This window comes from Myotis davidii, unplaced genomic scaffold (genome assembly GCF_000327345.1).
Source record: "Myotis davidii unplaced genomic scaffold, ASM32734v1 scaffold187, whole genome shotgun sequence".
Classification (NCBI taxonomy): domain Eukaryota; kingdom Metazoa; phylum Chordata; class Mammalia; order Chiroptera; family Vespertilionidae; genus Myotis; species Myotis davidii.
In genome coordinates this window covers 3,931,315-3,948,351 of record NW_006383018.1, presented here as the reverse complement: position 1 = coordinate 3,948,351, position 17,037 = coordinate 3,931,315, and the positions used below count along the sequence as shown (strand labels likewise).

At 38.1% G+C, this 17,037-nt stretch overlaps 1 protein-coding gene across 1 annotated transcript in view; it reads left to right on the top strand.

Moving 5' to 3' along the window:
• Window positions 1–17,037, top strand: part of CDK6 (cyclin-dependent kinase 6) — a 205,728-nt gene that overhangs the window by 52,875 nt on the left and 135,816 nt on the right. Inside the window, exon 2 of the mRNA XM_006779264.2 lies at window positions 8,100–8,235. Coding sequence (XP_006779327.2) covers window positions 8,100–8,235 — 136 coding nt within the window. The remainder of the gene's footprint in view (window positions 1–8,099; window positions 8,236–17,037) is intronic.

The window sequence follows — 17,037 nt, the reverse complement described above, 5'->3', positions numbered from 1 at the left end:
TGCAAGGAGTGTGGGCAGGGTGTCTCATTTGTCACAGAGAGGTATCTGCCCCCAAATGCTGTGCTACATACAGAGGGGTCAGGAAATTAGGCCATGGAACTAGATAGGCTGACTTCACATCTCCACCACTTACTGTCCTTGAGCCTCAGGCAAAATACTAAACCTCTCTATGGCTGTTTCTTTTCTCTTTGTTTTTGAAGGACTTTATTGAGATACTAAAAGCCCAGTGCATGACATTATTGCACTCAGGGGAGAGGGATGTCCCTCAGCCTGGCCTTTTCCCCTGCATTGAGCGTCTGTCCCCTGGTGGTCAGTGTGTGTCATAGTGACCAGTGATTTCCAGTCGTTCTGCTGTTAGGGTCGATTTGCATATAACCCTTTTATTATATAGGAGACTTTACATAACATCAGATTCACCTGTATAAATATACAGTTCAGTGGTTTTAGTATGTTCATTGTGTAATCATCAACATGACCTAATTTTAGAATATTTTATCACCCTACAAAGAAACCCAGAACCCATTAGCAATGATTCTTCATTCCTCCCCCACCTCTCCTTCCCCACTCCCCCCCAGCCCTAGGCAATCACTACCTCTGTGGATCTGCCTATTCTGGACATTTCCTATAAAAAAAATCATGCAATAAATGTGTGGCCTTTGTGACTGGTTCCTTTTACTTAGCATAATTTCTCAAGATTTATCTGCATCATAGCATGTACCTGTACTTCATTCCTTTTCATTACCAAAAGTATTCCATTATATGAATATGCCACATTCTGTTTATCTGTTCATCAGCTGATGGACTTAGGTCGTTTCTACTTTTGGGCTCTTATGGATGCTGCTGCAGCAAGCATTTGTTTACATACATCTGTTTCTTCTTCTATAAAATAAGTAACATCCCATAGAGTTGTTGTGAGGACTCAAAATGCCAAATATGGAGAAGTAGCTAGTAGACAGGGAGCAAACTAACAAGTGTTTGTTAATAAATGCCACATATTAGTGTGTGATTCCTCATTTAACATCAGTTTTAAGATTTGACCTAGAGTACCATGCTCTCCTAATGACCTAAAGGTTCGTTCTTTCACTTTGCCCTGACTTTTCCCTGCGATATAATTTTGAAAAATTTGATTCATTCAATAAACATTGAGTACCTAGTGTGTGTTAGAGACTGTGTTGGGGAGAATTAAAAGAATATAATAAGCAAAGTTAAAGTTGTATTTATTTATATTTTTTTGCTGCAGAAAGCTTTATTGTTTCTATTTGGTCCAGTGCATGGGAGAGGGCTCCAGGATGGTTAAAAGAATGGCTAGTGGTTTCAGGGACAGAGAGGCTCAGGCAAAAGCCAGACACCAGGGGAATGCAGAGGGCCTCTCAAAGGGTTGTGCTTGAGGGTGAGCCTTTCAGAGATACTTGCCCAGCCCAGCTTGGGGACCCGCAGCCTTTGGAGGTGAATCAGGTGACCCGTCTACTTGATGAGTTTCACCTGCTCATCCAGGAAGTGGTTCTCCAGGAAGCCCTAGAGATGAGGGTCTGTGCAGGTAGAATGCAGGTAGAAGACATCCCAAATAGCTCCTCTGGGGCCTAGCTAATTGCACACCAGTTTTGTGCTGATCAGTTCCAGTGTGTTTCTATATACACAAGTTTTAGCGTTTGCTCAGTTTTAAATATTTACTGTAGTGCAAGTCACATCTTGTAAACTTGTCCAGTTTGGGGGATTCCCATTTAATTTGTAAAACATTTTTTGGCTAATGGATACAAAGATATTAACTCATAGATCCACATTGCCAGGTGTATGCAGATAGAAGCTAAAACTAGATTAATAGAATCTTTAACGGTGAACTGGGAGAAAATGAATCATGAAACTTTCTTATAACACTCTCTTTAAGGTTGTAAGGAATGTAATGATTCAGTAAGTAAAAGATGTTGACTGTATTTGCTTGTCATGTTATGGGCAGCCTTAAGTGTAACAGTACAAAACAAAAGGGTTTCCCTGCGTTAGAGTTACTAGTGATACACGTTCCTGTCTGTTTCCCCTTCTGAGCAACAGTGAGGTTGGAGAGGGGTTGTTTAGTGGAGGGTTTCAGGAGAACATATGTCCTAGCCTTGGACTCAACCTTCAAATTAATTAAATTCTATAACTTTGTATTGTTTTAAAGTATTTCTTGCCACCGCACTTTATGTTCTGTTCTAGGTGTCGTATTTCTGTTTTGTGATGAGCTTGTCTCTCTTCTTCCTTTCTCTACTTTTGCCATAAAGTGTTCCTTAAACCAGGAACCTCAAATGGGAATTCTGGGAAGAAGCCTCATGGCTTCTTGGGAAAGATGAATTAGTCTGATCTGCAGCTGTCAATTACTTTTGCCCAGTGGACAAGCTCATGGAGAAACCATTTCAGGCAAATAGTCTCCCAGCAAGTCAGAGAATGGGTGTAGGTACCACTGCTTATGCGCTTGAGCTTAATTCATTTTGTCTGATATATAAGACATACTTGGAGTCAGATAGTAATGTTTCAACATCATTTGATCATTTCAAAATATTGATGCATGCCTTAGAACTATTTTTTGTTGCAACAGAAACCCAACTCAAACTGGGGAAGCATGAAAGTGGCATTACTGGCTCCCATAACTAATAAATCCAGGGGAGGTCGGCACAAGCAGGTCCCGGTGCTTAACCAGTATCACCCGGAATCTCTTGCCTGTCATCTCTCTGCTCTTCCTCTGCTTGGTGTTGGCTGAGTGTTCACCGCGAAAGGCTCACTGAAGTGGTGGCAGAGATGGCCGTCAGCAGCTGCAGGCTGATCTGTTGCACGTTTAGTAATCCCAGAATACAGAGAGCTCTACTGTCCCAGAAGTTTTAGTTTAAAATTCCTGGGACTGATTCTCGTGGTCCTGTCCATCCCTGAATTAATCATTGTCACTCTTTTTGTCCAGGGTAGATTGCATGCTATCCAGCGCCCATGCCCCCAATACCATATTACCCATATTACCTATGGGATAGAGTCGTTCCTCAACAGAAAATGAGAATATGGTTTCCAGAAGAGGTGATTGATGTAGAAAGGCAGATACCACCGATGTGTACTATAATCTATATCATAAAAGGCTTGTGGCTCTCGCGGCGGGTAGGGTGGGGTGCCGACAGCATCTGCGTAGCATGGAAGGTGTCACAGGGCGGCGGACATGGCCCTGATGGCAGGCTAGGCCTAGGAGACCCTATATGCGCATGATTTAATTGTGTGCTGGGCCTCTAGTAGATGTAGAATGAATTTACTCCAATATGATATATAAAGTTTCATACACTGTTTATAGAATTTATTTGGAATTGCTACATACCCATGCATCATTACTTTTAGTTTTATGTATCAGCCTTTTCTCCCACATGTAGATAGTAAATCTCTCAAGGGCAATACCTGCCTTTAGATATATTGGAATCTCTTAGACCAGACACAGTGGCTGTACACAGTAGGTACTGATATTTTATCAGTGCCCCTGAAATGGTGATTTCCTTCTGGCATCCAGGATACTCATTATTGTTGATGGCAAATACTTCTTACACCATCCAGTGTCCGTTGAGAATAAATGCACACCCAGTCCATACTTATTGAGCAAAATGTGAACACCCTGGCCAGTATTCAGTAGTGTAGGCCTAGTAGAATGTGTGAACATAAATTTGTTGCATGCAAGTTATAGCCACAGAATGTGCTTTTGGGCTATAAAGAAAGAGATTAGAGATTTTTTTAAAAGTCTTCTCAATTCCAAAGACAGGCTGTAGTTCAAGTAAAATTTTGTTTAGGGCCCTTAGTCAGCCGTGCCCAACGTCTTATATTTGATGTCCAAAGATTCAAGCAAGATTATGGGGGGGGAAAGTGACAGGAAAAAATCCTCATAGGACTTCCTGTGACAGGTCAAAGTTTAATCACAGCAAATAATGCAGATTTCCCTTCTATTATAAGCACAATAGAAAGGCAGGGCTTGTGTTTCCAAAGCATGTTGTTTGGGAGACCTTTGTAAATGATAATCTTTGGAAATCCCAAATTTATTGGATGTAATCCCATCCATTAGATGAAGACAACTTGCCTATGCAATAGATCCAGAATAGCAAGTTAGAGAACACGGACAGGAAGCAATCATTAAGAATTACAATGGGTAGGATGCAGAGTTAATTCACGGAGATGTTTTGTTATGAGATAATTACATCATCGGGACAGCTGGAAAGCGGCGTGCTGTGCTGGACCACAGTGCTTGCTCCGGCCCTGCAGCTGGGGGTCAAGACAATAGAGACAGTGAATTACTTGATGAGATAGTGGGGGGCTTGGCTGACTTAATTGTGCCTCTTCTGGATTGTGTTTTCACAGCTAAACTGGATTCATGGACTCAGTAAGTGCTGAGAACCCCTTTTCACTTCTACTTTTTTAAAAATAACTTTTGAAGATATATTTTTATTGATTTCATGGCAGAAGGGAGAGGGAGATAGGAGCATCAATGATGAAAGGGAGTCAGTCATATATTGGTTGCTTCCTTCATGCCCCCTGCTGGGGATGGAGCCCTCAACCCAGGCAGTGCCCTGACCTCCTGATTTATGGATCAGCGTTCAACCACTGGGCCACACTGGCCAGGCCACTTCTACTTTTTGAACATTCACTTGGGTCACATTAAGCGACGCTCTAATGGATAAATACTGAATGGTAGTTTCATTTCCTCTCAAAGTAATCTGAGATATTGCTCATATTCAACACAGTGTGGTTATATTTCTCTTACGAAACTGCAGTTATTGAAATGGTATTTTTGTCAGTTTACTGAATAGCAAAAAAAAAAAGTTTAAAAAGTCTTGAGATGGTACTCAACACAAGGAATCATACAGTTGAAGTTATTTTCCAGTGTTTGTTCAGATGTTCAGACCTGTCTGGCTCTTTGGGTTTACAGGTGTAGAGGTTGTAGGCAGCCTGGCCACATCCTCATTGGTTTGTATAAATATATTACAGATTGTTGCCCTCTTGCCAAATATCAGCAATTTCATTTCTTGTTTAGCTCAGTTACTTATGTGAGATTTGCATCTATTTTCTCTTTATTTCCCACCAAAGTGCCTGTTATTTGATTTGTGGTAATTCCAGAGGGAGTCTTTGTAGATGAAAAAGCATCATGTATATTATATTCTAAAATGCTTAAGATTAATATTTATAACTGTTGAGTCGCAAGACATTTTTCTACCCATTATGACTGATATAAATTAATTTTTACTCTGATAATGTTTACTGAACAATTAAGTCAAACTAAATTTCTTATTTAAGTGAAAAGCAATATTTCCCAGTACTTCTGTGGAGTGCTGGGCTATAGGATGTTGATACCCAACATTAGAACCAAAAAGGGGGTATTCTGCAGGTCCTCCTAGGACTTTTACTTCCCTCGATGTCACTTGTGAATTTAGGAAGAGAATGTAATACGCTCCATTTCCCACATGAAATTAATAACGCCACCTTTAAAGAGGATTATCTCCTTGAACAGCATGAGCTGCTCCTACCTCACACCATTCTTTTTGTAGCCTGGAATATATATATACATTAAAATTCATATAAGAAGATTCCACACTGTATACTGTGACACATCTCTTTAAAAATTCCACTTTTTAAAAATTGCCAGTTAAAATTAAGGCCTTTCAAATTGGCAGTTACAAAATAGTTATGGGGATATAAATTTCAGCATAGGGAATAGAGGCAATAATGTTGTAGTAGGTATACTAGTATATGGGGACAGGTGGATACTGGAAATATCAGGGGGAACATTTTGTAAAGTATCTGATTGACCACTATGATGTATGCCTGAAACTAATACAGAATAATACTGAATGTAAATTGTAATTGAAAAATAAAAATTTAAAAATAAATAAAATAAAAATAGGGCTTTTTGTCAAAATGGTGAGTCTTAAGTATTTTGAATAAAGTGATATAACTTTGAGGAAAAGTACTTGGGTGGGTTAGATGTTATTCTTCTATTGTGTCATACAAAGAGTGCTTGCAAACGGTTTCATGAGCTGAAGCAACATTATATGCCAGGGCTGTTTGGTAACTTAACGGTTTGAGAGCAGGTGACTGTGGCTCAGCAGTGTGTTATGATCACTTCATTCTCCAGTTATGTCCCAGTCAAACGTTTCTTTTCCTTTTGGAAAGTACTTAAATGTCTTACATATTAAAAACTCTAAGTGCAATAAGAACTAGAGTTACTGAAATCATTGCCGCCAGAAGCAGTGGTAGACACTGTGTCTTCATTGAGGAAATGTAATGGGAAGCATGTTTAAAGGAACGTTTATGAAGCACAGGAGCAGTGGTGAAGCCCCACGTTTGACCTTGAGTTTGGTATATTCCATCTTTGGTTCATTGCTATTTTATTTTATTACAAAAATAGACGCAGCAGATAGGAAGAAGCTTGGTTATTTGGAACTCCTTTTTCTTCCAAAGGAAATAAAAAGTGAAGCCATCAAAGTCTATGAGTCTAATGGGAAGAAGTTGGTTCTCAGGAGCCTGTGAATACATGATAGGTTACTCGGAATTCCCCAATTTATAGAGTTGTTTTGATAGATGTCTCGGGTGTCAGATCCATGCACGATAGCAATTATGTTTTTTCATAGTGTGGCACTCAGATGTCTTATGATACTTTCTTTAATACATTTACTAACTAGGAGTTTTTACTTTATCAGAAGAGTGTTCCAGAATAAGTCACATTGGTGACGTTGGAAGAGTTTAGAATGTAGAAAAAATAACTTTGGAAGTAGATGATTAAAACTTTAACCATCAGAATATTTGGAAGTAGATAAATGTGAGGAAGAAATTCAGTTGATCTTAGTGGATTTGAATGGAGTTGTAGAACTCACCTCAAACTGCCCATAATTAAAAAGTAGTTTGAATCTGGCTGTGAAGTGTGTGTGGTTGGTGGTGGTATTGTTCACCCCACTAAATTTAACTTACAGTGTTCTTTAGTTTAACATTGAGTTTAGATTCACAGAGAATATTGTGGGTCCCATACAGCCTAGAGACATACAGTCGGGTGGTATGGTAGCCAGGTAGGCATTAAAAATTTAACAGAGGTAATATACAAAGTGGATAATTGAGAGTCAACCCTGCATTTTAGTAATTGGGTTATGTGCACATTTATAGTTAGTCCCTTTAAAGAGTGTTATTAAGTTTTTAAAATGAAAGAAAATAATATGAATAACATTTTATTAGCCTTTTCTGAGTGTTTATATTACATCCTTGTCAAGAAATTTACTGACATCTTGTTTATGAGTGGCTTAATTCTTCAAACAATTGCTGAACATCTCATGTACTAGAGAGTGTACTTTTATGACTGAAATCAAAGGAAAATGTGTCTTTGACTCAATTGTTTTGCTGCTGAAAACTTTGTTTTCAAAACTTAAATTTTGAATTGGTGTAGGATTTTATGAAAGAAATTGAATTCGCCCAGCCGTACTTGATCATGAAGTTGGTTAGTCTGTCTTTATCATTCAAGGTGACATAGTTTACCAATGCAGTTTCTTCCCTTGAAAAAGAAAGTTCGAATTTTACAGTTTTAATGAGCATGATATTTGGAATTTTAAAGCTAGGAATGTATACCCTTTCTAGGGAAATCATTTGATTGACCAGGATGAGAAGGCTCTCTTAGAAATAAACCAAATTTCTCCATATTCCATCCTACTTATTTTCACAGACATGATTGTTCACACCTTAAATTCCAGGGAAAACTTCATTGCAAAGTTCAGCATCTCCAAAGAATGCTCAGTCAGTCTTTTTAATAATTCTCAAACTGTGAGCTAAGAAGAACCATGTTTTTCCTAGGCTGCAGTGTTTAAAACTATCAGCAGCAGCAAGGCCCACCTAAGGTCTTAAATAAGGAAACACTCCACAAAGATATTCTCAGGCTCCATTTGCCTTCCTTTCTCTTTGCTACTGTGTGTCAAGTCCTATTGGGTATCCTTACAAATTACCACAGAAATGGTCAACACTGGCCCTGTTTTTATTCCTGTTTGATCAAAATGAGGGACATATATATGTAAGATGTACAGGTTATTTCTTTGCTTATTGCCACCTACTTACACTCTCTCTCTTTTTCCTTTTAGGTTATTCGATGTGTGCACGGTGTCACGAACAGACAGAGAAACTAAACTAACATTAGTGTTTGAACATGTTGATCAAGACTTGACCACTTATTTGAATAAAGTTCCAGAGCCCGGAGTGCCCACTGAAACCATAAAGGTACCAAGAATCGTCTTTTTGCCTGGTCAAACAGTCACACAATTATAGTCTATTAAGCAATGGCATTCTTTCCTTTATGAAAATTGCCAGAATTGGAGCTTTTGGAACTCAGTGTATAGATAAATATATTTTATATAGCTAAGTGGGATATATTGTAGTTCATTAATGTTAGGGCTCAGTGGAAAAGCCTTTAGTTCTTAATACCTTTATTGAAAAATATCTATTTGTTAATTATGTGGCCCTAACTTTGGAAAGTATAATGCAGTAAATACAGCTCAGTGTTTTTCTGATGATTCATGGACTCTGAGAGATATAATCTGAAACATCATATGTGAGCACATTAGATATTTTACTTGTATATTGACTCCAGGATATACCATGCTATACAAATCGGAAATACTGGTCTCAGGCCCTTCTTTCTTCAATTTTTCTCATTAATAAAAACATTTATAGGAAGCTAGTGCTAAGGACCATCCCAAACTCTTGGGATTTAAGGATGACTTTAGGTTTTTTAGAAGTCAGCAAGCTAAATGCAGTGTACTGACTAGAAATTCTTTCTTCCTTTAAGTCTAATGGAAAAAGCTGCTTATAAAATTAGTTGGTGTCTTCGTTCACTTAACTGAACTTCCCAGTAGGTCTTTTAGATCTGTGCACATCATGTGCAGATTTTCATGAAGACCCTTTGTTTCTGTGAATTAGGTGACTTAATTAAGCAGATTCCTTATCTTATTCGTTGTTTATAAATGAGTTAAATCATATTTATAGGAATAAACAGATGAAAATAGTTTACCTTTTTTTTTAAAAGACAAATCGTCTATATTATTTTTTAAAAATATATATTTATATTGATTTCAGAGAGGAAGGAAAGGGAGAGAGAGAGATAGAAACATCAACGATGAGAGAATTATTGATCAGCTGCCTCCTACACGGCCCCCATTGGGAATTGAGCCCACAACCCAGGCACGTGCCTTGACCAGGAACTGAACCTTGACTTCCTGGTTCATGCTCAACCACTGAGCCATGCCAGCCCAGCAAAAAATAGTTTATCTTTTAAACAGAGTTAAGAAATGTCTTTTAATGATAGCAAGTGGTATTCCCAGATACTGACATGTAGAACTTGATTTATTCCTTTGGTTTTAGACTAATGTAGAATTTACTTTCTCCCATCTGCCTTTCATAAAAGAATATGGTGCTCAATAATTATCCCATTTCTTTCTGAGCAGTTTTAAGGACATTAGATCTCTTTAAATGTAGGTATTCCTAACTACCTGTTCTTGCTCCTCTTCTAACTCTGTACCCATCTTTCCTCTCAAATTCTGTTCCATTGACTTTAGTTTTCTTCTTTTTGAGTTTGTCTTTGTGCTCAATACCTATTTGTTAGAAGAGAGCGCATGATAGGCTTATTTTCCCATTTACATATATCACATAACAATGTTTCAAGTTCTTTTAAATACCTTTTGGGATTTTTTTAAGGCAGAAAAACACCCTAAGTATTTGTGATGGTTGATAGTTGGGTGAACTCATTGGGGAAATCTTGTAATTATTGCATAATGCTCATGTCAGTCTTTGATAAAGTAAGTTAAGGGTATAATCCTGAACTGATCATTGTCATTGAGAGGATCGTGAGAATAAAATAAAACCATAGGTGTTTCTTTCCAACATTTTAAATTGCACCTTAATTCTAAAAAAAATTAATAAACACATATAGAAAGCTTATTCATACTTCGTCTTGAGGTTTTCATCACATTCTTTAATCTCTTTTCTTGATGTCCCAAGATATAGCCATTCATGTGGATGGTGACCTTTGCTTAAAAAAGCTTCATGCCTACTGTACTACGAAGTCACCAAATACCAAATGTTGTCTCATAGGCTTATCATTGCCATATCTTGCTTTCCTCTTTCTAATTCAGAAGTTATTTTTTTATCTACTTAACTATAGAGGACTTCATTGCTATCTTTGTTTAATTTTTATTTGATCATTTGAGATTTGATATTGTCTTGGACTTTCATGTTTAATTAAACTTATAGGCAGGAACACTTTTAGGGTTCATGATAAATTTTTAGTGTCTTTGCTTATATAGCACCTTCCATTTATGGGGACTTCATGAGAAAAAAAGGGGGGGCTTTCAGATTGTTATTTTTTCTCTTTCATGCCTTTATCTGCCACCCTATGAGAAAGGATCAGAAAGAACTGTAGACAAATTCCTTCCCCTTGTTCCTCAGTCATTTGTTAACTGCCTCCCAGAAAAAGAACCACTCTATGACAGGATGTATACAGGGAGAGGCTCCTGTGTAAAATCATAATGCTTTCAAAAAGTAATGCCCTCTTTTTCTGAACTGTCATTTGGTACTTAGGCCTCCCTTTAATAGTACATTATCTTTCCTCGTATAAGACCTGGCTTATCGACTATCTAATCAAGTCTTTGAGAGCCTAATATTCTTTGGACATTCTGTGAATGCAACATGCTTGATGAAGTTGGCAATATAATTTCACAAGTAGGAATTCGAAGACCCTGAAAGGGCACACAAAAGATCAGCCACCTCTCCAGAACAGGGCAGGGCTCTTTTAGTGCAAGACCATATGGCCTCTTTGGATGACTCAGTCCTGGAATAGAAATTATATTTTATTTATGCATCTTTGACAAATGAATTCTCTAGGGTTTGAGAAAGCCGAAAAGGTTTGTGTGTCTGCATGGGTCATTTTCTCTGTGAAATTACATTTCATTTTATCTTCAGTTGAATGTTTCTTAGAGATTTCTGTTGGTTGTAATAGTTTCAGTCAGAGATTACATGTACTATTAGGTTTGTTTAACAAAACCCAGACTTCAGAGGCTGACACACACTCCTAATAGCACCTGTTTTCTGCCTCTGGGCAATATCTGTTTTAATGAATAATATCTGCCTGCAGTAAACAGTGGCTCTGGTGTCAATAGGGGATGCGCGGGGCTGGTTCATCTTTTTAGAGCTGACATAATGGGAAGTGACTGACCGGTCCCCTGTACTGCAGAGGAGGAAAGTCTCCCAGAGCTTCCCTCCTCTCACCCCAAAGGAATCGAGCCATGGCCCCTCTCTGCTCCTGGTGGTCTCCACTTTGCCTGAATTATGGGCAGGTGATCTGTCTCATCTTTGCAGGACGCAGAGCAAATTAACATGAAAATATCGCTTCTCAGAAAACAAGGCAGGCTTGAATGCCCTGTCGCTGCTGGTCATTAGCCATCTGCCACCAGCACTCATACTCTGTTTATCACATTTGAAATTCAGAGCAGATGTTGCATAATAAGGTGATCTTAAAAACAAGGCAAGAGACTCAAAGAACAGATACTTCACCATAACAATAAAGATCCTGGAAGGAAATTCTTTTCAATCTAATGTCATGACTGGAGTAATCGAAGAGACCATGTTTTTTAAACCCACGCGCACACATCTCTCCTTATATTTAATGCGAACTGCTTTTCGTAGTAACATGGAATAAATTGAAAAGAAAGTGCATATGTGAAAGATGCCTGAGAAGACTGTTTAATAAGTTTCATTTTAATAAGCAAAGTGGGATGTTGCAATAGTAGTTCTGGTGCAAAAGACTTCAGAGGTCAGCCTTTTACTCTAAGATGGGCCTCAACTTAGAGCATTTTGACTTCCTATAGTTCACTCCTATAGCACAGCTGGATCTCTTAAGACTCGTAGCTGGCCAGCATGGTTTCCCTGAAAGTCTGTTTTTTTATTGGCCCTCAAGATCCTATGTACCCCATACCTTCTCTCTCTCTCTCTCTCTCTCTCTCTCTCTCTCTCTCTCACACACACACACACACACACACACAAACACACACACACACACACACACACACCATGCTTTCCTAGCCTCTGTGTAGCTGGGCCGCAGTTTCCTCTTCACTTTTTACAACCTGAGTCCTAAGAGTCTTCCATGTAATTGCACTCCCCTTCCACATTAGTGTAGCATTTTAAAAGATTGATTATTGTAATATTCTACCCAACCAAGTTTTGCACATTCTCTACCCTTATTATGCCCTATAAAAACACATTACTCATAGTGTATTACCTACTGTGCTTAGAGGCATTCTGGTTTTTAAAAAAACAGGTATCTGAACTGTTATCAGGAATGTAACCTATATTATAGTTTTTCTTTGAAGAAAGTTAGCTTCAAATATAGTCTTTTGACTCAAAGGAAACATTTTCTCCACACAAACCAGACCCTCATGCACACCCTTACTTGTGTATGTCCTCCCCCACCCCCCACACACAGAATTTGGGGGGATTTTTTAAAAGAGGAACCTCAGATATATTGCTAAGCAAAAGTTAAGCAGCCAGTCTGAGAAGGTTAAATCAAAGTCACACCAGCAATTGGCCATTGACTCCAGTAGGAGAGATAGATGACCAGAAGTGAGTCAATACTGAGTTTACCCCAGATTTAGGGGGAAATGTAGGACGAGTGAGCTACAACTGTGGTACCTTTCAATAATTCAAGAAGCTTCTTCAGAGAATAATATTTTTAGATCATCTAACTTTGAGGTTTCTTCCAGAAATAAATCTTAAAGCAGTTTCCTGGGCCCTTGTAATAGCTGAATTCATATCTGGAGAAAGAGGACAGAATTATGCAAATATACTTATCTAAAATATGTAATAAAAAAGTATAACAGTTATTTAGTGGTTTGGATTTTTTTTCTAAAAGGAAATATGGGTTAAAAAGTAAAAGCTAGTGTCATTCTAAAGGTACTGCTAGGCTGACTCACTAAAATAAATAATGACTAACTAAAACAAGCAAATGACACTTTGATCAAGCTCAGTTGGAATCTCTTTAGAAAATACTCTCTCACCTTAGGCATTGGATCTGTTTGTAGAGTCCATTAAAAAGTTACCAGCAGTATATACCCAGTCTATATCACCATAGCGACAGATAGCAGAGCGATGCTCAGTATAGAAGAGGGATCATTCTCATCCAAGTTTAGCATGTGCCTAACCCTCCTGGTTACAGTCTCCTTTCTGGGCTCTTGCCTCTAAATCAGCGATTCTCAACCTGTGGGTCGCGACCCCTTTATAGATCACCCTCTGTATAACAGCCTTGTTAAAACACGATAAAAGTGTTACTTCCCTACTGAAAACTTTCCTCCAGGGTTGCCTGTGACCTATAGAATAAAATCAAAAGTCCTACCTGATCTGCAGCTCTTTCTTCCTACACCCTCCAAACTCTCATCTGCCTCCATCCTGCTCCTGGTTCACTGTTCTCTGCCACACCTGCCTTCTTCCTCTGCTTCCAATATCCTTCCAGCTCAGTGTGTACTTCCTGTTCATCCTGTTTGGAAAGTTCCACATTTCTATTTCCTAAGCCCCACAAGTAGGATTTCTGCATCTTATCATTCTAGTCCCAACTCATATTTTCATGATTCCTTCTCTTACCACCTCAGCGAGAGCTTCGCATTTAGTGATGATTTACCACATTACACCACCTTGTCCTGTTGTCTTCTTCATAAGGCTGAGCTGACATTATCTCATTAATTTTATGTGTTGTTTATCTTTCCCGACTGGAAGGACAGAGTTTTAAAGTCAGACCTCTAGTTTATTATAGTATCCCCAGTAGTAGTTTATATAAGGGCCCCTATAAACAAGTGTTGGTAACCAGCCTACATCTTAACTTCAACCCTCTGAAATGTAGGCCTCAATATTTCCATTATATAAGTGAGTAAACTGCTATTTCAAGGATAGGTTTTATGTACACACACACACACGCACACATGAAAAGTAAGTGGAGGGCATGTCATATCTCAGCACATCCACTTGGCTCTTTTACTTTAGTTTTTATGCTGGGCAGGGACTCTGTGGGATTATCCATATTGTAATTAAGGGTTTGCTTTGGTGGTTAGGTTTAGATGTTGTCTAAAACCAGCAACTGTTCTTCACTGAACAAAAAACATTTTCTTCTGTAATACAGCACTGACTTAACAAAATTCCAGAAAGTGTTCTCTTCCATTGTTGGACTGTGTTAAATATGTTTTATATTAAAGATGGGAAACCAAGAATTTGATTGATGCTCTTAATCATAGATCCCATCTCATCTCACAAGGGTATATATCTAAAAGATAATTTGGGCTCTGACAGTTTGGCTCAGTGGATAGAGCGTCAGCCTGTGGACTGAAGGGTCTCAGGTTCGATTCCGGTCAAGGGCATGTACCTGGGTTGTGGGCACATCCCCAGTAGCGGGTGTGCAAGAGGCAGCTGATAGATGTTTCTCTCTCATTGATGTTTCTAACTCTCTATCCCTCTCCCTTCCTCTCTGTAAAAAATCAATAAAATATATTTTTTAAAATTAAAAGATAATTTGGTTAATTATACATTTTTAAAAATTTAAACAAGATTCCAATAATTCACCTTTATGTGCAAGGTTCTTCCCAGTCCCCACTATCAGAAATGGCAACTTCAAAGAGTTAAGTTACTTTTTAAAAATCTAATTGAAAATACTCTCCTTATATCTATGCATTTGGGTTTTTATTATTCTTATCTGGAACTTTCAGGTACTCATATATATTTTGAAGTTTGGAAGTTAAGAAAGCACCATTCTGCTCTGGCCATTGTGGCTCAGTTGGTTGAGCGTCCTCCCGTACACCGAAAGGTTGCAGGTTTGGTTCCCAGTCAGGGCACATACCTAGGTTGCTGGTTCATTCCCTGGTCGGGGTGCATACAAGAGGCAATCTATCTATGTTTCTCTTTCTCTCTTACTCTTTCTCAAATCAATAAACATATCCTCAGGTGATGATTTAAAAAAAAGCACCATTCTACTAGAGCAATTGCTAACAATTTGCAATCCTGAAATTTTATTTAGTTAAAGGCCTGTAGAGAAGGTATCCATCAGTTATAGCATCTTATTCATTATTCCTAAGAAAATTGGAAGAATTAATTGGTCCTTTTATTGCAGTTAAGAAAATAGTGATTTCTTTCTAGTAAATATTTGTTGAAGGAACAAGTGCTTTCACAAACATTTGGTAACCCCATATGGCAGTCATGAGAATAAAATATCACCAGCATGTGAAATATTGTTGAGATTACTATCATTCTGCTCTTCCTCTTCCTTGTCATCACTCTCAAAGAGCAAAATTCTCCTAAAAGATTGACTACAGTGGAAAATCAAACAAGGAGTGTTTGACCTGATTTTGGACTCATGTATCATAGCCTTGTTGCCTGTGACACTTGAAGTCTTAGGAAGTAAAAGAGAATTCCTTGAATATTAAAAATAATCAAGAATAAATCTAACCTCTAAAAACTCTGGCTTCTACCATACATTGGTAAGCTTAATTTGGATGTCTGGAAAATAGACTAAACCCAACAAATTTTGAAAAAATGAGCTACCACCTAATAAAAGGTTAATGCAGTTAGTTAGGTAAACATGATGCTCTGTTTCTCCCAGTGTGGTCAGTGAATCACCTACATAACCACAGCCTGGGGTGCTCATTTTACATAGCCCTGCCCTAAGCCATTCATCAGTCCCAAACATAAACTCAGGAGGGAGTTTCTAAGAAGTTCATATGACATGACTGGGAAATGGAAAATATCTCCCTTACATTCTAAGATGACTCTAACCTGTGGAATATTTGCTTGCCTGTGCATCGGTAACCTTAGCCATTCAGAAGATTCTAACCCAGCCGTGGGCAAACTACGGCCCGCGGGCTGGATCCGACCCATTTGAAATGAATAAAACTATTGAAAAAAAAGACCGTACCCTTTTATGTAATGATGTTTACTTTGAATTTATATTAGTTCACACAAACATTCCATCCATGCTTTTGTTCTGGCCCTCCGGTCCAGTTTAAAAACCCATTGTGGCCCTCAAGTCAAAAAGTTTGCCCACCCCTATCTAACCTAAGACCAGGTAAAGTCAGGTGTGGCATTTTAACTAAAGTCGCCCACACTATGACACTTGTTTAAATGTTTTAATTTTTAAGTTTTTTTTTACTGGAAAATGTTAACTCATTAATGAAGAGAAGACACTTAGAATATGAGAATTCTAACTAGAAATCCTTAGGCCATACAGAAACCTATTCTTTAAAAAAAAAGTGTTCATAATTTAACCTTTGAAAGATGCTTTTTGTTTCATTTTACTTATGTTTTCATAGTTCTCTGTGATCTTAAATTAGTAAGCCATTACCAGACTTGCAAGTGTAACTAGTCAGAATTCCTAAGCCTGTTTTATAGATGAGGAACCCAAGCCATATGAATCCTAAGTGGATGATAGGCATAGATTTTTTTCATTGACACCAGTGTGACCAAACATAGTATTCAGGTACTCCCCTTGGGGCCTGTGTATTAGAAGCTTTGATTGCTCAGAATTCTTTCAGTTGTGGTTCTAAGCCTTTAACAAATATAAATAGTAGCTTTGTTGATTTTTGTATGTACCATTGCTTTCTGTTGTCCCTGACCATACTTGTTCATTTTTCCTTTCTTGGGCAAAACCAAAGAAATATTTATCATTCTATTCTAGTATAGTCACACCACTTTTAGATGGGACAGCTAAAATAGAACATAACAGGGAACTGGGGACCACGGGGCATAGGAAGATTTCATCATGAATTAAGTTGAGGAACTTCAACATTAAAGGTTGATTAAGTCTACATTCAGCAAGCAAATATTGATTTATCTGGAAACAGTGATCCTCGGTTGAAGATGTTCGGATGATAGGGTTAGCATGGAATGAACACTTGATTGCTCCCTGTTGGCATTTTAATTTCACTAATGTATCATATTTTAATGTTCAAATCTGGAATTGAGAAATTCATCATCACCCATAGCTGCTGAAGTGTC